Raw genomic sequence first — 22,166 nt, forward strand, 5'->3', positions numbered from 1 at the left:
CCTGATTCTCTCTTGAGCCCTCTCAAATAAGGCTTTCACCTCCTATGACTCCACCGAAATCACTCACTGAGGACATCTAGGACCTCTGTGGTATCAAGTCAGTCTCAGCTGTCATCCACTCCATAGTTTTAACTCAGTTAACCACCATCCCCTCTTGAGACACCTTTTTCCCCTTGGCTCAGGACAGCGCACTCTCCTGAAAGTTTTCCTTTCATTTATCACCCCTCACTTTTCTGCTGAACCACCTTCTCTCCAACCTAAATATGCTAGAGTTTCCAGAGGGCACTCTTCAGACCTCTTGTCAATACTCACTGCTACCCACCTCCAGATTCTGAAATTTTAAATACCATCCCTATATCTGTCACCAGTGCCCGCCCCCCTCACCCCACTCCGCCAAAATAAACACTGACCTTGCTCTTTACTCAGCCTTTTTCACCTCAGTAAGTGGTATTCTCTCTAACTCAGTTGTTCTGGCCAAAAACCTAGGCATTGTCTTTATACCCTGTTTACATATAATCAATCCATCAATTCTTGTTAATTCTACCTTTAAGACATCCCGAATCCAACCCTTACTCAACATTTCAACTTCTGACCACTCTACCCAAACTATTTTCTCTCATCTGGACTTTGTGCAACAATAATTTCTCTACTAAGGAGCCAGAGTGGTCTTTTCGGAATAAATAATATCACATCACTCTTTTGATCAAAATTCCTCTAATGGCTTCTCTGAACACTTAGGATAAAATCAAAACTCCTCAGTAAGGCCCACGATGACCTTGGCCCTGCCACCATGCCCGCCCAGTGCTTATTCCACTCTCGCCACACTGGCTTCCCTGCTGTTCCCTGAGCCTGACAAGTAGATCCTGCTTCACGGTCTTTGCATTGGCTATTCCCTCCGCCTGGAATTTCTTTCCCACGGCTTTCTCCTGAGTTGCTCCTTCACGTCACTCAGTTCTCTGTTCAAATATCAACTCTTGAGAAAAGCTTTCCTTAACTGTTCTATGAAGAACAACCTTCTCTAGTTACCTCCAGACTCCTGCCTTATTTAAAAAAAATCTCACTTATACACATATGAACTTCTATTAAGTCTATTTTTTCCTTGTTGTTTGCCAAGCCCACTATGAACACAAGGTCCACGAGTACCAGACCTGCATCAGCCTCGCTTGCTGCAGTGCACTCCATGCCGAGAGCACAGTGTCTGCTCAATCAACAGCATTAAATAAAATGCTAGCTAACATTTACTAAGTCCTGCAAATGAGCAAAGGACTGTTCTGTGCTTTACCTATATTAACTAATTTAATCCTCTCTATAATTCCATAAGGTATTTATGGTGGTGATATTACAAAAGTCATAGTTTTGTAATCATTCTATACTTAGACTATAGGCTCTTTTCTTTAAAATACAATGACCATAAAAAAGAACAACTCAGAAGGATTAATGGATGAGAAACTAGTGAGAAAGTGATCAGGAGATATAAATCTCTATCAGACTACATAATGGCTAATGTATAAGAACTAGTGGGTTGTCTGATAACAACCAGTGAGGTGAGAGAACAATGCATTATTAAGCAAGTGTAAGGACATATGGCAAGGAATAAATATTGTTTAAACACATAAATTAAAAAGGGTAATTATACTGTTTTCATTTAAAAAAACCCCAAAACTTACAAAAGCAGTATTATCTGTAAAACTAGATTCAATAAAACAAGAAAATGACTAAATATAATGGCCTGTTTTTAAACACATATTAGAATATACTTTAACACAATTTATAATAGAGAATTTACAAAAATTTTACCTGAAACTGTGTTAATACAGTTAAAAAAACTTCTATTGTGTTTCTCTGCATTATTACATAAAAAGCCTGGCATGTTAGTTAAGCTAAAGGGCTTTATGTCCCTTAGCACCAAGGAGTATTTCTATGGTTATTTTTTTTTTTTTAATTCCATGCTTCCAAAACAATGTAATATTGAAGGACTCTGCTTATACCAGTAGGAGGTTGGGAAAGATACTTAATTTTTTTTTAGAGTATTTAATTTTTCTTTTGCTCCATTACACAGAAAATGACACTGAAGCACATTTAGCTGTCTTTAAGTATCGGCAATCATTACACTTATTTACCTATTTGGCTGCTTTGTGAAAATAAAAGGTGATGTTTTGGCATTATTTCTACTGGGAACATATTTAGGATAGGAACCGTGAACCCTTTGGAATACTTCTAATCACTGTTATTAATTGAGGAGGGAGCCAGCATTGATTTCAGAACTGCTCCACCTGCTGGACCAATGAAACCCTAACAGTAATTTTAGAGTACTTAAACTTCATTGGGATGAAATTAAACATTTTGAGCAGAAACCAATTTCTGGTATATGGAAATTTTATTTTAAAATGTTTTATCCACTATTACATTTTCTATTTATTTTCCACTTATTTTTATAGTCTAAACAATCCCCTGCCTAGTCAAACTAGAATGAAGTGGTAAATGGCTAGAATTTAGGGAAGAGATTTCATTCCCAGAAAGATAATAATCTTCAATGTTATTTTCATTACATTTTTATTTCCCCAATGTGATTGCCTGTGTACTGACAATTCTAAATAGTCATAGTATCATTAAGTTAAGCAGGGAGTTACTACCAATGATAAACAAACATATATTCCAAACCAAATTAACAATGATTTACTTTGCCAAGTGATTCATGATAGGGTTCCCAGAAAAGCAAACTACCCTGGAGATTTATAAATATAACTTAATTTATATGAAACCACTCAATATTTTATTTATAATTTTAAACTGCCTAAATGAAGTCTCCCTCTGCAAGTGTTTTTAACATTGACCCCCAGGAGCTTGGTGATCCAATCCTGCCCCTGGGCCAGGCTGAGAACTCTGACTTTTGAGGACAACAGCAGCAACTCTTCTGCCTTGAATGCCACGAGTAGGACTAAACCCTTCCTGGGCACAGACAAAACTATACTAAGCAGCAACAGCAGAAGAGACAGATATATTCCTTTGTTTCTATTAGGTTCTTTGGGCTCTAGTACAAATTTCCTTACAAGATACAAGTCTGTCTTCTATTTCTTTGGTATTCTCCCAAGTACACTGAGTATTGGATAGAATGTTTGGCAAATGTTAATAAATGTCAACAAGCCAAAAGTATTTTTTATAGATAGGTTAGGCTGAGAAGGTTAATGATGCATCCTTTTTACATAACCTTGCTTTGTAAGTTTAAGCAAAAGAGCTAAATAAAATACAAGAAGAGGAAAAAGAAAAGTACAAAACTGCAAAGGGGGAAAAAAAAAGAGAAGGGCGTTTAAAAGGTTGCTGAGAGAGAGGAATTCTAACTTCAACTCTCCCCTTTGGAAGCTGAGTTTTTGTATTATTTTTTCCATACTGATTGTGTCATCTTGGGCAAGACTGGGTCTTTGTTTTTGGAAAAAAATGAGAAAGTTAAATTAGGTGATAATAAAAGAAATATTAAAGCTATTCATACTTTGGTATCTAAACTCATTTCTTAATAGCCTATTTAACTGCCAACCTTTAGAATTCTAGTAATTGGCAGTTGTTATTCTGTGGGCCAGTTTAGGAAGCCAAAAGGAATTTTTTAAAAAGTATCAAAAATTTTAAACAGGGCAAATTTCATATAATATTACACATATAATTTATGCTCATCAGAACATAATCAGCTTAAAAATCTTTAGAGGAAGCCAGTAAATCACAACAGATCTGAGACTGAGGACTTATCAGGAAAATATTTCATTTTTCTCTGTGCTGCGAAAAGCTTGTTAAGTCCAGAAAGCTAGCAAGAAGCTAGGAAATAATGGAGACTAGGGGAGGTCTCGAGGGAAAGAGACCAAGAGAAGTCGAAAGATACTCTTTTTGAAGACATTTGCCATCTGTGCCTCTCCAAAAGATTCCAAGCAGCTCCCCGGCCTGAGGGTTAGGGAAGCTCTCCTCATGAACCCTGGAAGAGATCCCATTAGGTTTCCCCACTAGGGTGATGAAGAGTAGCAGATGGGATCCTGCGACTGTCGGGAGGTCATTTGGAAATGGAAGGCCATGAGGTTGGTGATGTGCACTGTTACTTGGTTAACCTTTCCTTCCTTCCATTCTTCCTTTAATGATCTCTTTAATTTTACATCCTGGGTCCCCTACCAATGGTATCCATATCTGGCTTGTCCTCTTTATTTGTTCTGTTTAAAATTTCTCTCAAAAAAATTCTTACTTACTTTTCCAAGCTCATATTTAAGAAAGATATGTTTGCAATTTTCAACTGAAAGATTTGTGGTTGTGTCCCAAAGAGGACAAAATTCAAGCATTAAAAATACTGTATTACTGAAAATGTTCTACATGTGGACAGAGGAAAGAATCACTGTGTTTTTAAAGAAAGCAGTGCAGAGAACTGTCAAATGTGGGAATTTATTAATAGAGAAAAATTCTATTGCCCTGATACTTTTCTAAATTTGGAATGGTTCTATTTTATATTGACACATGAAACCCATACTTTTAGTCAATATCCAAGGCTTTGTGGAAAAATAAGAATTTCACAACTTTTCAAATTGGATATTTGATATATAATCTCATGTTTCTGTGTAGTCACAAGAACCATAACAACTGAGCATATCTTTTTCAGAAATATATCGACAATTTAGAGACAAAATACATTTGGGGCATATTTTGTTTTCTTTCAAAGCTATTAATACTACAGCAAACACATTATGAAAAATATGTCCAAATAAATGAAAAAATATGTTCAAATGAATTTTCAATATGTTTAAATACATTTTCCCTAACTTTGAAATCTTTCCATTTCAATTATTCTTTTAAAATAGGCTATCTCTAGAAGTCCACTGGATATATCGAATCATGATCCCTGTGTGCCATGATGACAGGCACCTTTTACTCTAGATTTGGCTTTCCGTGCCAACATCATTAAGAGATTCTTCAAATTACTTTTTAAATGTCCCTTTCCCTCAGGATTTTCACTTATATCTAATTAGACTACTTACTCCATGCCATGTAATCCCTGTTGCCAAAACTGCTAAATGCTTCAATAAGTAGGAGGAGGGCATCAATGGAGCAAGACAGATGTAATGTCACTGGTTAACAATAGAAGTGTGAAGCAGCTGCCTTAATTATGAAGCTTATTAATTCATGGTGTTAAAAAAAACTTGGCAAGAGTTCTTACAAAGTATCTAACCTTTCCAAGTAGCATCATATTGCTTAAAACTTAAAATATATGTTTTCAATAAGGAATGTTGAAATAATTATTTTGCCAGTAATTAACATCTGTACTTAATACCTATAATTCTAAATTACAAGGTCACACATAATTTTAAAAGTAACTCTGCTTCTAATTGACTTTTAAAAAGTATGTATCTTTACATTTCAATGCTTTAACTTTTTTTTACAGTTGGAATTAAATCATAGGATAAGGATAAAATATGTCTAGGAGAGGAAGTAGGGTATAGGGAAAGGAATTCTAAAGAGCTACATTCTACAGAACCTGGGAAAATGTGAATAACCTCATTAAACCTCAATTTCATTTTCTATATATTAGCATTTACCATGAAGTGTTATTTGATGATTATAAATAACATATATTAAATGCCTGGCATGTAGTAGGTGCTCCACAAAAGGTAGTAGTTATTATTTTTTTGATGAATGTATTGAAAAGACAAGATTTAAATAAATGAGTTGCTATCATAGAATAAGTGAAGAGAAATAGTCTCAACACAATCTTCAGCCTTACACCTAGAATAGAGTATCTGATTATCACTTAAAGATAATGACATCTAAAAATGTAAGCCAGAAATAGGACAATTTCTTAGGAAGAAGATGAGTAAGGGAAAATGCAGGTCTCAAAAGAGGTGTTAGTAGAGAAAAAAACATTAGTAAAAGTGTGTTTTCTATTTCAGTATTGATTGAAATAAAATTTTACAAATAATGGAGTAATAATCAACAGGAATTAGTTCCTAAAGGTATAACAGAACAGACTGTCGCACTTAGAAAAACAAATACCCCCTGGACCCAATATTCTGAAGGATAAAAGATACTCCAAGTATCTGATGGACCAAGAGAAAAATACCACGAAGACGACACACTTTTATCTAACCCTGGTCCCTACTTCCCTTGATCTGTAACAGAATGTCCAGCATCTATCACACCAGATACGACAGATACAATCTCATGTCCTCTTTCAGTTCCTTAGTAGTTTTATTATTAATAAAGTCTTTCCAGCACTTTTTGAATCTATATATTTTTGGCCTATATTATATCCACCAAGTGAAGTAACAAATTCTGAGTTATTACTTATAGGATCAGATGGAACTTCTTATTAATTAAAAAAGATACTTTTGTTCATTTTCTAAGGAGGGCCTCCATTCATATAGCTCATGATTTTAATGTCTGTTACCTGATTCAAAGCCTTTCTAGACTGAAATGTCCTAATCATTTGAATGGCTCCCTTGGGCTCATTCAAACTTTCTCCCTGATGTTCTTCTGATGTCGGGCCAAGAGAAATGTACATAGCAAATCTCGTGCACAGGGAAGATTAACGAGCAGACAGAATACTACATTCTGTTTTGTTTTTAGAGACTCTATTTGATGATGGGCAACATTCTGTGGCAATTCTTAGAACATCACACCTGCACATATAAATCTGCAGATAATTTGTTTTGTTTAGTTACCAAAGAGTTGACTTTATTTTAATAAAGATATACCATGAGATCAGTGTAACTGGTTTTAGACAGTGTAATGCTGGAAGGAAAGAGGCTGGTGAAAGGATGCGACAAACCTCTGGTTCTGATCAATGCCTTTTCGTAGAGAAGACTGAAGAGAAAATGATTGAGTCCCCTTGGTATTATATACACTTGGAGGCTTTCTTAGGGTGGTGGAAGGGGATACGGAATGTAATAGGCATACGATTTTCACAAACCTTTACAATGTGCATCTAGTCTTAACATGACATACTTTGCACCTCCCACCTCAGTGTTTCCCACATCTTTGTGTGTGTGTGTATGTGTGTGTGTTTGTGAGTGAGACACGAGAGGCAGCAGTGCAGTGGTTAGAGCCCATACTCAGATGCTAAACTGTAAACTACTCACTTGCTCTGCAACCTTGGACAAGTTGGTTAATCTGTAAAATGGGAATAGTAATGATGGCTATTGCCATCAAATGAGTGGTCGTTGTTAGGATTAAATGATTTTCTCAGTGTAAAGTTCCTAGAATAGTGCCTGGCACATGAAAAGTGCTCAGAGGTGTTAGCTATTATAATGTGTTCCTAAGTACTTTAAAAGACTAGATTAGGTAATATAACAAGGCAAGTAAACAAGAAAGAAACATTATACTCTTAAATCTAACAGATACTAGTTTAAGATGCTTGCCAAAATTAATTAACCATTATTTCACTGTCTTTCCTCCACATAAATCCTGTTTTTATGACTGTCTAAGAAATGATAAAAACCTCATTCTTGGAAATCTAAAAGAAATTCTTCATTAAAAAAATATTCTTACCTCAGAAATGAATTGCTGATTTGACAAAAAAAATCATTTTTTTGAGAGCTGCCTCATATACTTTAACCCTGTACTCATTTCTATAGAGTGAACAGAAAACTGATTCATACAGGACCCACACATCCATCTGTTAACAAACTCGGACTCATTACAATGTATGAGGCCCTATGCCACACACAAAATCTATACACTAGTTCCTCAAAGGAAAACACTGAAAAATTAGGAAACTGTAAATGGGATACTGCTACCAACTGAGAATGATAAATAGCAGAGGTAGGAAAAAAGCTAGTAAGTGAACCACAGCAGAATCAGTGAATTTATAAGAGAAGGACCTTAAAGACTTTATAGTCCAAAGGGTCTTAACTTTTTAACCAACACACCTGAAGGGTAAAATAATATACAGTATTTACTTATAACATATATTATATCCTGACTAATGTGGCAACAAAGTTTTATGGTAAATTATTACATTTAAAGTCAACAAATAGAAATAATAACATACACAGTATGCAGAAAAGAAGTGGAGAAGATACTCCGAATAGTAATTTTAATATTAAGTTCAGTTCTAAACTTCTTGGTAAAAAAAAAATGAGGTCAACACAGTATAGTTTTTTACCATGTGATAAATCTGATTGTATATTTTTTGGGAAGGGGGAATGGGAGGAGTTAAAAAAGTTTTTCTGGCAATTAATTCTAAGAGAGCTTAATCTCGTGGATCTTTATGTAAAGAAATTTCAGTAACATCATAGGTTCAATAAGAACTACCCAAAAACAGCAATAAGAAAAGCTTTCGATTATAATTCAGACAAGTTATTACACTGAAGGATAGGGTGGACACCTGGCTGCTGAGAGGAGCCCAGTCTATACCTATTATCCTGGCTTAAGTGTTAACAGTGCCCCATTCCATTCACAGAGGGACCCAGGTTTGGATGATAAATTACATGGTCACCTTATCTATGAGGAACTTGTTCCAGATATGTTGCTTTTGCAGTGATCTTGTCTGACAGAGGAAAACGTGTATCAATAGTTTCTGCCAAATTTCAAGAGGAACCGGACAGCAACAATTTAACACCCAAATTAGAAGGGAAGGAAACCGACTATGCCTCAATAAAAAAGTAATAAAAGAAAAAAATATATCCGAGTTAAAAAAAAGAAGGGAAGGTATGAAATATATAAAATATAATCTCTTTATATTAAAAATAATGCAGTAAAATCATGAAACTCACACTCAGAATTGAGAGCAATTCTTCGGTGCCGCATTCTGGTTTCAAACGCTCCTTGAACATTTTAACTGTTTGGTGCTTCAAGTAGTAGTAAGAGGCAATCCGGCCATATGTCAGAGGTTCAATGCTCCGATTATCCTATTTCCAAAGAAAGATAAAATGACATAAATAAAAAGTACAACAGAAGTGCATACATTCATAAAATTAAAATTCATACTGCAGGTTGCTACTGCAACAGTTTCATTAACATTTTTGGTTATCACTAGACGAAAAAGTCCTATTGTTACAAAGCTGGGCAGTCTCTTCAATTGAAATGTATGTGATCCAGTCGTACCTCTCCAATTTCAATACAATAGGAATGTTCCAATTCAACCAGGGACTTCTCAACCAGACTGGACAGAAACTTGTTCACAGAATCATGGCTCACATCACTCAAATTGTAGTAGCTAGAAAACAAGTGAGGTCATTATTTGTTTCAAGATATTTCCTATTAAAACGGTCACTTCAATTTCACATTGTTCATTTTAGAATTTCCACAAAATAATTACATTTATAGCAAATCAATGAAATAAAGCAAATGCAAAACTACCATTTCCATTATACAGACCAAAAGCCCCACATTAAGGTTTGCCAACACTGATGAACAATGGCAATATATTAAAAATAAGTAAACATTTTATATATAAATGTATAATTCCCTTTTGTATGTAACAACTCATCCTCAGTAACTTTAAAAAACTCAAAGAACTATGGATTTGGGTGGTAGATGAGTTCTTTAGGAAATTTAGTCAATTGTTGTTCCCCTAACGCATAAACAATAAATATCCAAGATCAGAAGAGACATCATCATGTTAACAAAAAAGCATTCTAATTAAGCTTTATCTCTACAGAAAACATATGAGTTCAGCTCCACATACTTTCTAAGTAAAAAGCCAAAGGACATGCAATTCACCTGAATGCTCCTCTCTCTAACTCCAAGATGTTTTTGGCAAAACCCTAAGAACACCAGGAATCTGTGCCTGGGAACAGATCCAAGAGGTGAGGGACTGTGCTGCAGCCATGGAAGATCTCGAATTCCTGCTGGGTGAACCCTGTCCCCTAGTCAGCATGGAGAATTACGTGCCCTACCGCCATCCAAATCAAGGAACAGGCCTCAGAGAACAGACTGTCATCACTGAAACCCCAGCACGAGGGCTTATATCTGTACAGGATTAGGAAGAGGGCAGTCAGAACCTGGGGCAGAAAGTGTTAACAGTCTCAAATGGGAGAGGCCTAAAAGAAACCACAACCTGCCAAGTATGGTGATTACTTTTTTTCTTTCTTCAAAGGGAAAGATTTGGGGTCAGTATTTCTATAAACATTTATTTAAAAATACACAAAGCAGGACTTAAATCATGGGAGGATATATTTTCACTAGAAAGAGACATTAGCTTAAATGGCTAGGTATACCCAAATATGAGAGTCTTCAGTGAATATGGATTAATAATAGGTTACTTATTTGGGAAAATAACTGTAAATCATAATTATATGCTGAGGATTTTAATTTTCATAAAAGTGGAATAGTTACTTTAAATTTTAGTCTTTGGAGAAATTACTGTCTTTCCTAGAAAACTTTTCCTAGAAAAGTTCTGTTCATAGACCAAAATAAAGCAATATTTATCAATGAACAGATAAATACCAGACAGATCTGTGCTGCCATTAATTTAAACAAAACGTACAGAATTTTATCTAACTAGACATATATGAAGGTGAAAAACCAGCATTAGAAACCATAAGAAAAGGCTTCCTTTATCCTGTATTATGACTAAGAAGGAGTATATAATTAGAGTAATTTATTCTGCATTAGAGGTGAAAATAAAAATTCTGGATATTCAAAGCCCCATAAAGAGACAGATTCCCAAAGGTGGTCCAAATTACTAACAATATTTTTTGTCTTTCATTTTGACCCCAACAAATGAAATTTATCAGCCAAATTTTCTACAATATAAGTGCTTACTTTACATTTCACATTCTTTCAGCTTGCTAAGCGTACAAGTTTTCCAATACTATATTCAGCTGTCTTGACTAATGCAGAGTTGATAAAGTTATTTCTAAATTGAAAAAATTAGTGAAAATGTGTACAGGTCATTGAATAAGTAGTACTACTTGCAGAACAAGAATCAAGCTATTCTTTATGCAATTAAAATTACAGCAGGAAGACATTATGAAAATAATAATACCATGAAAACCAAGAAGTTATAATTCCCTTTTTATTTATAAATTTATTAGCCATTTGAAACCAAAAACAATCTCATGGTTGCTGCTACTGATTACCATAAGCCATTCTCCTATAAATGTAATTGAAATGCCAGCTTCACAATATTATGCTTTAATGAATAAATTGGTATACTTACAAGTAATATTTAAAACCATTAATGAGAAAAACGTTCCTCCAAAAATTATAGGTTCTTTTTAATATTTACCCATTGTTTTATGTATTTATAAGATATTTTGATGGGCTAATATCCCTTCTAAAGTTTGTTTATTTAAGTCTATTGGGAAATTTTTTAGACTAATTTGTGGCTTTTATCCAGATAAGGTACAGTCAGGGTAAACATTTTTTTAACATTTAAAATGAGCTGCCCCCCACCAAAAGTATCAAGTAAAATCATAGCTCTGAGACTTCAGCAATTATCTGATGACTACACTAAAATATTATTCATAATCTAACTTGCTAAAAATGAATGCATTCTTTGAATAGAATAACTTTAAAAACTTCCACTGATATTTAATATAGTTGTTCTTTTCCAATGTGCTCACCAACCTTCTTATTACCTTGCATAGGAGAGGAAACAAAAAGATTCAATTTAACTGAACTGACATTCAATTTATTCAATGTCAAAACTTTCATCCTTATGATATTTGGGGGTAATCTACAATGTAAAAATTCCCGAAAATTGTTTTCTTCAGATGTTGTGGCATATGAAAGGGATGACTTTGTTTTTAAAAGTGACAACTTTAAAACCAGAGAATGCTAGTTAACATGTTATATTCTTGAATATAACAGTAAAATCTCAGTCACTAAAAACTTTTCTCCTGTGCAGCCAGCACAAATACTAAAATGTATCTATTTTTGTTAGTGATATGATTTTATTGATTTTTACCAAGTATTATTCTTTGTTAATATTTGAACTGAGTTTCCAAGGTTACTTAAATTTTTTAAATCCATAAAAAAAGTAAGATTGCTACATCTTAATTAGATATATAATTTATAAGATACTACAAAGTAATAAAAGTAAATGTAAATGGAATTTTTTTTAGGTCAAATAAATTGGGAGAGAATATATTCTGACACTATTCTGTGAATAAAGGATAGAGTTTATATTTACATGATTTTCATTAGTAGCCTTATCTGGCCTTCTCTTCAAACATGTGAACTTTTCAGTCACCGTGCAATTTCTAGCTTAAATAATTATAAGCATTTAGCTTAAAACATTACATATTATTAATTTCAATAATCACTTTATTAACTTGAAAAAGCATGCAACAGCTAAGTAAAAAGGTTTGTTTTCATGACTCACTCTCCACAGTACAAAATTTACAATTTACTGGTTATTAAAGCAGAAATATTATAAAACTTTAATTATAGATAAAGGATACAATGTAGTTTCAAGCTCACTGCATTGAATCATCAAGTCATTATCTTCTCTTTGCCATAAACAGACAGCCTACCTTTTTGTCAGCATGCTATTTCATTTATTTCACAGAGAAACCCAGTTTCACAATAATTGACTTGTCAGAGGCTCTAATTTATGAGGCTGAGCTCTGTAAGATTTCTCTATATTGGACTCAACCTGCACACAAGCAGGGTTGAATATTTACAATGCTGTTAACAGGTGCTGAGTTGTTTAATGATTCTAATAGCCAGAAGCGTACTGAGAAAGCCAGCGGGATCACAATTACAGGCTGTTTGAACACAACAATTACTAGTCCCCTGAGAGGTGTGAAAGTCAAAGGCAGTTTGATAGTGACAGCATCCAGCACATGGGCTAGACAAGCTAACTTCTATTAGCAGTCCATTGGGAAAAAGTCATAACAAACCTCTCCCTATCATAAAAATTTACAAAGTTCATTAAATTTAAACAATCAAAGAGTAAAACAACTTTTAAAAAATTAGCTTTAAAAGATCTTATACAAAGGACAACCAAGAATACTACATGTGAAACCTCTAGTTATCTTATTCCAACCTTAACAAGGATGAAATTTCACCAGCTGAAAATGAAAGGGATTTTATTGTAATGTAAAACATAGATAAAGTTACACTAAACAGTTTGGATTTAATGTGAATAGTGGCAGCCATTTCCTCTCTGGTTTATGTAAACCTGGCCAGAGATCTCGCTGGGAAATTTTTCATCAGTATTGAAATGCTGCTGCTATAACTGTCAGAACTGGGAAGTCATTTGTTACAGCACCATGTTTTTTTATGTTCAGATTATGCAGCAGTAATAATGACACAAATAATGAAAGTGGTTTCAGGGACAGCTGAAACTACCACAACACTTTTTTTGCCTTAGAAATATTTAGAAGGTTTCTCAGGGGAAAACAGAGAGTAAAATTGAACATACAAATTGAATCCAGAACTCAATTTGAAATATATTATATTTCATGATACACCAGTACATGTGTTTATATATATCTGAACAAACTAATGTACATATGTATGTGTCTACATACATATTTACACATATAAATATGTATCTTTATATATGTATATGTGTGTGTGTGTATATATATATATATATATATATATATATATATATATACACGTATATATATAGTATCAAAAACATAAGAATATGCAAAGATATATAAAGGACAACCCAGGAACTGAAATCTTTCTCAACATAAATTTTATTTGTGATGGTGGTGTGGTGGAGGTGCTTTACAAGTATGATTTATCAATTTAATCAATACGATTAAATGAAGGGGGTTGAAGAATTGGGTCATATTATCTATCTATATATGACTGTATTTCGAGAATGGTCTTCACTTTTTCTATTTTAAATAAACCACAGTTTCTCCTTGTTGCACATACACACATGCACCCAAGTGTGTATACAAGCCCCTCCCACCTAACTAAAAAGTAGAAATTTTTAAAAAGAATTAAAAAGAACCCCTACATGAAGCAACTGTCACTGAAAATGACCTGGAGACTGGCAGAATAGTGCTGCTACAAACAAGACTGTAAAGAAAGATCCACACAGAGACTGGTTCAGGGAGGAAAAGTGATCTGATCAGGACCCACACCCTCTTCTCTGAATTCCAGCTGCACCCAAGTCAATCACTATCATGTAACTTAATTGAGCACATTTCTTAATGATTTGAGGTGTCTTGTTTCCCTAACTACAGAGCAAACTCCTCGAGAATATTCTAAGTTAATTAAAATCAGCTAATAAAATGCACACAATTATTTTCTAATGTGTCATAATACATTGTGATCATATTAGAAATATCATCTCTCTGGGCAAATTCATATACCCAGGATGTCCAACATTCTGGCTTGTTATGTACCTGAATTTAGAAATTGTTACTCTCAAACATATTTTCTTTCACTACAAAAAAGAAAGATAACAGTTGCCCTTCGCTTACCTGGGGTTCATGATAAGACGTCGGAAGAAGTAAGTCCAGGTGATATAATCCATTGCATCTTGCTTAGATGTTATTGTACCACCAGCAATCTCTGCATTTAAATGGTCAGAGAGCACTCCTAATAAGCTACAGAGTGAACAAGACGTGGGAAATATACATAAATATTAAATGAAAAACATTTTATCTCACATAGTAAAGACTCAGATTTCATGTTCCAGGATATAAAACAAATGTGTTTTGTATAATTCATATATAATTCTGGGGAAGTGAACTGCTAGGTGGAAATAAACACAGGCTGACAGGAAGGGAGCTAGTAACTTTGAGGAGGAGGAGACGAGAGCCAAGTTAAGAGCAGACAGGAGACAATAAACCTTGGAGTACAGAGGGGCATACTTGCAGGGTATTGGAGTATGTAGGGAATAATACTGAGGCAGATGAAAGGAGAGCTGGCAAGACAGGTGTGATAGTTATGCTAGAGGAAAGATATTCTCTTCATTCATTCATTGACTATTAAGCTCAGTCATACAAGACATAATTGTATTGGGTGTTGCAGAATATACAGAGATGGTCAGATGTGTTGAAAGACTGGCACAATAAAATGTTCATTTTAGTTTCTTATGTAAAATACAAAAAAAGGAAGCAATGCCCAACAAAAGAAAAGGCTATGTCAATTATACATGGAACAATATGGGAGGTATGAAAAAGCTTTTGCCAAGCAAGGATGCTTTAAGAATGTGAGAAAACGGTCATAATAAATTGAATTTTAAAAATTGCTATATTACTCTCAAGTCACCAGGGGTAGAGTATAAATCCATATAGCCAGCTTAGAGGGCAACTTGGCAATAACTGTTTGAACAATCCACTGTAACCCAGCAATTTCACTTTTTCATTATCATCTGATAGGGAAACATTTACAGGTTACAACAGGGAAACAAAATACTTCACTGCAACAATATATGTAAGAAGAAAAAATTGGAAACTCTCCAAATGCCTGTTAACAGAGAAGTTAATATATAAATTCTGTATATATACTCTGTGATAGATAAAATATTAATAGTAGTCATATCAAAGCACAAATTTTTAATTTTTTACTGAAGTACCTATATAAAAAAATTACATGAATTACACAAATACAATGCAAGTAACTTTCACAATGTGAATACATCTGTGTAATTAATACTAAGAGCAAGCACTATCAGCAGCCCAGAAGTCTTCCTTTCGTGATTTTTAGTCACTTTTCTTGCTCAAAAGGATATATATTACGACTTTTATTTCTTTTCTGCGTATTCCTTACTGCAATGGCGGTCTCTGGCACAATGCTTACTGGCAGGTGACAACAACATCCCTGTACCATTTCCTAGCTCAAAGGGAAAGCTTTCAAGATTGAATCATTAATCATGAAGTTTGCAGTAGATTTTTGGTAGACACTCTTTATCAGAATAAGAACATTTCCTTATATTTCTGTTGGCTAAGAGTTTTTATTACAAATGGGTGTGGAATTTCACCAGATGCTTCTTTTTTTTAAACATCTGTAAGATAATCATGTAATTTTTCTAATTTTTTCCCTGCTAATGTGGTGAATTATATCCGTTTTCACATAATAAGTCATCTTTGCATTTATGGAATAATCTACATCTAGTTGTAGTGTATTATCTTTTTATACATCACTAGATTTGATTTACTAATGTTTCATTTAGGATTTCTACAACTATATTCATGAGAGACACAGCCTTGTTATATCCCTATCTTGCAAATTTCTTATCAGGTTTTGGTATCAAGGTATTTTAGTCTCATAAAATAAGTTGGCAAATATTCCTACTATCTTTTCTACTATTATAAGAAGAGTTCATTTAAGACTGATCTTATTTCTTCCTTTAAATGTTATAAAGAATTCACTAGTGAAGCATCTGGATCAGAACATTTCTTTGTGGAAAGATTTTAAATTTTAGATACAACTTCTTTGATAGATAAGAGACTTTAAATTTTTCTATTTCTTTTTGTGTCAGTTTCAGTAAGTTAGAAAAATTTTAACCATTTGATATAAATTTAAAAAATATTTTCATAAAGCTTTTAATAATATCTTTTTAATTTCTGTTGTATCATTTGATTCCTGATATTGCATTGTTCCATCTCTCTTTTTGTCTTGACTAGGCTTAAAGGTTTATCAATATTATTCTTCTTTTTGAAGAACTAATTTTTGGTTTTGTTGATTTTTTTTCCCTAATGTATGTTTGGTTTCAATTCATTAATTCTTCCTCCTGTCTTTCCTATCTTCTCCTTTCTTTGAGTTCAATTTGCCAATTTTTCTTCCAAATTCTTGAGATGGATACTTAGATAGTTCATTTTTCACTCTTTCTTTTAAAAAATATATATTTATGGCCATAGATGTTCTCTTAGCACAGTGTTAGCTATCTCCCACAATATTAAATGTCTTTATATTTTCCAAAGTTTGGAAAATAAACATTAGTAGAACTTGTAACAGAGTAAAATTAACCAATAACTACAGTATAAATTAGAAATGTTTCCTTTTTAGTTCGACTGTAGTAAAGGTGATACAGTATATTAAAAAGACTATGATGAAAGGTAGCAAGTGATAAATATTAAAAATAATGTAAAAATCTGACAGAGAAAAGGTTATTTTCAGCTAAGAAAATGAGGGAAGACTTTGCTGAAGGGGTGGCAGTTACTGGATTAAAAGAAGTGTGTGATAGTTCTGAAACAGGCCACCAGCCTAAAGTATTCACTGCCAATTGCTTTACTTTGGATATTTATTTCTTAATGTACTACAAAACATATACCAAACTAATGCTGTATTAAATGCTTACTATGTGACAGACACTGTGCCAAGCACTTTACATTCGATCAAGACAAGGACCCTATGAGACAGTACTGCTATTACCTCCGTCTTACAGATGGGTGCACTAAGGCACTGAGGAATTAAATAACTTGCTCAAGATCAGGCAAATAAGTGGCAGACAGCTTAGAGATGAACTCAAGTTGTCTTGCTGTAGGGTCAATGTGACTAAACAAGATACTGCACTGCTTCTTTTAAAGTTTTTTTTTCAAGTAAAAATTATAATTGAATGGTGTCTTACAGTAATAAATGTCTTGTTTCTCTTCAAGTAATTCTTCTGAACTAAAAGTTTCAGTGATTTTTATCTAATAAAATGTAACCACAAAAAATATCAACCTGTGATGGCATAATCCATTTAAATTAACCGACAGCCAAATTTACCTTGATTCTACTGGGAAAGGTTCATAAAGAAATTTTTTGTAAAAGTCTTTCTTTATGTCATGAACCAGAATTACAGCTTTGCCTTGGTCATCAAACTGGGGCCTCCCAGCACGCCCCATCATCTGGAGGACATCTATAAAAAGAGAACAAGAGGTATTATGTAATGTGGCACATAGTATCAGAAATATTTGTGGATTACAGCATGTTTCTACAACACAATAAAATAAAGGATGTAGAATATTTTAAGACCATGGATGCCATACCTCTGGTGCCTACTGAGTTCCCTAATAATTAACCACTCCACTATGATAGAAAAATTGAATCCCCAAGAGTCTTACTGCTTATAAAAGTAAGGAAGATCAAATGTTCCTTTAGTTAAATGTTTAAAAATGCTATTTCAGAGATATAACTATTATAATCAAACAAGAGACAGCAAGACATAGAAAAACCTCTTCAGCAGATTCATTTGATTAATTTTCCCAATGAACACTGGGTCCTTTTAGGCCTTGCCCTCCTTCTACCCATGGTATAAAATTCCTTTCTTTTATACTGCTGGAGTCTCTGAAGTAAGTCATAATTTAGAAATGATATAGGTTTTAAATGTATTCATTGAAATCAAATATACATTTGGTGTTTCCCTGTTCACAACTCACTGAAAAATGCTTTTATCAAGTTTTACAATATGTGAATAGAATATTTATGCACAAATTATAGCAATTGGAGCTTTAGTTCTAGAAGTCTTAGGGAAATATCATATCTAGTGAAATAGATTCAAAATTAAACATAATGTTTAATTATAATTTATTAAATCACTAATAGCTACTAATCAGTACTTTTATCTATTTATGAATTTAAAACCACTATTTATGCTTTCAACATTCATTAACAAATTGGGTAAGTAAAAGTAAATAAAACAGCTCAATAATTGGAGTAATATTCTTATTGGAAACAAAAATTTTACAATTTGCTCATCCTATATGACCAATTCTCTAAAATTTAATTCATGCAGGTTCAAATTAGTAAGACTAAAACAGAAGTTTAATGTACCTGTAAATTTAAACATATTACCTGTAATAGGAAAATCCACATATCGTCTTGTTTTTCCATCATAATATTCTGTTCCCTTAATAATTACTAAGTGAGCTGGAAAGTTTACACCCCAGGCTAACGTACTTGTAGCAATAAGAACCTAAAAAATAAAAGGTAATATCTTATATCTAACTAAAATGTAACTTTTAAGTTACTTTAAATACCTAGAAAAAAAATACCTGGACTTTACAGTTTACAAACAGTTCCTCTACAGTTTTTCGGTCCCTCTCATGTAATCCAGCATGATGCATTCCTATTCCAAAAGCAAGTGTCAGCTTCAGGTTGGAATCTCTTACTGTTCCAATGATGTTCTCCATCTGCAAATAAAAACACAATTACAAGATGTAGATGCATTAGCTTTAAATTTTTCCTTATTAAGACTCATTTGATTACTTTTGTTTTTTGCTTCTTATGCTATATGGGCATAAAAATGTAAGTCCCATCTGCAGTTATGATTAAAGTTAAATTAGAAGAAAGAATATCTACTCAGTGAGAATGTATATTCTAAATTAATTAAAATTCAAATGTCATCCATTTTATTTTTATGCAACAAGGAAAAAAATGTTACTCATTACCCTTTAATGAGTAACAAGTATTAAGAAGGATGTAATATTGCCTAAAATGTTTCAGTGTCTCTGTTTGTCTCATTATAGAAAAGACTTCTATCTTTTTGGCTCAGTGATAAAAATTTTGAAAATACAGCCAAAAAATTAATGGAAAAAATCAGCCATAATCCTATCAAATAGTAATCATTTAAATTTAGGCTTTCTCATTGAACTTTGTGACTTGGGGGAAAGTCATATAGCTTCTCTGAGCCTCAGTTTCTTCATTTAAAAAAAAATCACACTGGCATATTTTTGTTTACTTTTCATTTATTTTGATCAATAGTGGAGTTAATGTTTTTTATATTTGTGATCTGCTTTTTTTGTAAATTATTTTTTCATTTATGGAGTAGATGTAATGGCCTTTTTTCTTAGTGGTTTGTAATAGCTCTTTATTAAGGGTGTCAACCCCTTGTCCTTCACATGGCATAATACTTTTACCCAGTTTTAGTTGTACTTCATCTTACTTATTTATTTATTGACTTCAATTTTTAAATTGGCCCCTTATGTTTTGTTGCTTAAAAAAAACTTTTCTTCATCTTGAGGTCAAGTACATATACTAATTATTTCTCTGTTGTTATAGTTTTATTTTTTGCATTTAAATAATAAACTTGTAATTTATTTTGTAATAGAAAGTATAGTAGAAATCCAAGCTTATTTTTCCTAAATAATTGGTCAATTATTTTAGCAATAATGGTTAAGTGATTTCTTACTTACTTACTTTCTGTACTTTAAATGATAACTTTATTATATTCAGAATTCTTACATATTCCAGTTTTTACATTTTAAACAGATTTCATTTCCAGCCTCAGCTTAGCTCCCTGAATTTTATGTGTCTAAATGGTTTCTGAAACTCATTTTATAAATACTCTCAGAATATTCTATCACTTTCTATTCTAGATGAAAAATACTTAATGCAACACAGATTTTATGGCAACAAGCAGCAAATCTTATTTTCTTACAAAACTTACTTCCTATAAAGAACTAAATCGAAAAACCAAAGTCTTTCTGTTTAATGATAGACTTGCCCTTGAAGAGGAGGATGACACCACGTGCAGCCTGGGCACCAAAAAGGGCAACGCCACGAGGGCAGTAATGCAGAGATCAAGTGGTTTGAGAATACATGAGCGCTTAGAAGAAGAACATATTGTAGTTATGTTTATAGCTTCACGACCACATTCCATCAGTAAACAATAGCAGAGAAGGAACTCGAAAATAGGCACATGTATAATTATTACATGCCTGAAGACTGAGATGGAAATTGAAAAACTGATGTTGTCTTCAGACTTCTTTTCCTTTTTTCCTTCTACTATTAATGATCTTGAATATTCACAAGTATAATTGCAATGCACTCAATCTCCTCGCTGTGCATAAACCAATCTAGAGAAACTTCAGCTGGCTGCTGCAGTTCGGTAAAAACACGTAAGACAAACATATTCATATAACAAAGCATTCCAATTGTTCTCATTCTTACTAATTTCATTTTCAAACTTGGAAAAGTTTTCCAAGTTTTTTATGTAAGAAAAAGTTGTTTTAAACCAATAATCCAAAAAAAAGGGGAAAGATGAAATTTGGTCGTATAATAATTATTAATGTATAAAAAGCATTGCATAGAGTAGATAATATTTTAATGACATATGCATCAGAAATGTTATTTACCCACTTTCCCTGAATTGAATGCAATGTATAATCACTTCATTCTGTTTCATAGTCACCTGATATTCCTGCATTATTTACTTTATAAACTGTTTAGCAAGAATATGGAAATGTATTGACATAAATCCACTTTACCTTTAAAATTAGCACAGGATAAGTAAGTTGACTAGAAATGTATGCTATCAAGAAAGGTGCTTGTCTTGTCTCATAAATTATGTTAGCCATTCTCAAGTGACAGCCTATTATCCTTTTTTTATTCAATAGTTCACTGCATAAAATATCTTCAATTTACACTGTCAAGAATTAATTCACTGATGTTCTTGCTCTGACAGTTAGTTTCAGGAATTTTTCAGTTTCATAACTTAAATAACAGCGTCTTTTGACAACTTATATAATTTACAGTGTTTTACGGCAATGCCAATCATATCCAAAAAGTAATGCACCATTTACCACAAGAAAGCTGAAGAATCCTATGGCAGGAGGTTTGGTGAGGCATTAATATCATGTCCTTTCACATCAGGGAAGCCTAGCTATTTCTCATACTCCTGCCCCCATTTTCACATAAATCAACGCATTATAAAGAACTATTTGCCTATCTGAACTGGTAAAGACATAAAATCCTCATGAGAACAATCACAAAAACAACTTCATTTATTACATGGTTACCATAGATGGATTCTGAGTTATTTGTACATCATAAAAAAGCAAAATTTATAGTAATGTTACTCAATCTTTAAGCATAAAATACTACTAAGACAGCCTGTTTAAATTTGAAAATATAATTTTTGATTAGATTATATACATCTTTATCACTGTACTTAAAATAAATTTCATCTTGATCATAACATTATACAAGCAAGATTTTTCCAGAATTTAGGATAACAAAAGCTTAAAACATAATAACAGACATTATTTTTTGAGTGTTTACTATGTGTCAGGCATTGTGCTCATTACTTTACAAAGATTATCACATTTAATCCTTTGCATAAAGCCAGAAAGAGAAAGAAATATGATATCACTTATATGTGGAATCTAAAAAAAAGACAAATGAACTTATTTACAAAACAGAAACAGACTCACAGAGATAGAAAACAAACCTATGGTTACTGAGGGGAACGGGGTGGGAAGGGATAAATAGGGAGTTCGAGATTTGCAGATACTAACTACTATATATAAAATAAACACCAAGTTTATACTGTATAGCACAGGAAACTATATTCAGTA

The 22,166-nt window shown here is 33.0% G+C and overlaps 1 protein-coding gene across 3 annotated transcripts in view; it reads right to left on the minus strand.

Annotated features, from left to right (window-relative positions):
* Nucleotides 1–22,166, minus strand: part of ASCC3 (activating signal cointegrator 1 complex subunit 3) — a 301,819-nt gene that overhangs the window by 54,553 nt on the left and 225,100 nt on the right. For all 3 annotated transcript variants that reach the window (XM_015235974.3, XM_072965658.1, XM_072965659.1), the window contains 6 exons: nt 18,864–19,001; nt 18,664–18,784; nt 17,596–17,728; nt 14,361–14,486; nt 9,067–9,178; nt 8,736–8,870 (listed from right to left, as the gene is read on the minus strand). In XM_015235974.3, the coding sequence (XP_015091460.2) occupies nt 8,736–8,870; nt 9,067–9,178; nt 14,361–14,486; nt 17,596–17,728; nt 18,664–18,784; nt 18,864–19,001 (765 nt within the window). The remainder of the gene's footprint in view (nt 1–8,735; nt 8,871–9,066; nt 9,179–14,360; nt 14,487–17,595; nt 17,729–18,663; nt 18,785–18,863; nt 19,002–22,166) is intronic.

This window comes from Vicugna pacos, chromosome 8, assembly GCF_048564905.1.
Source record: "Vicugna pacos chromosome 8, VicPac4, whole genome shotgun sequence".
NCBI classification, from domain to species: domain Eukaryota; kingdom Metazoa; phylum Chordata; class Mammalia; order Artiodactyla; family Camelidae; genus Vicugna; species Vicugna pacos.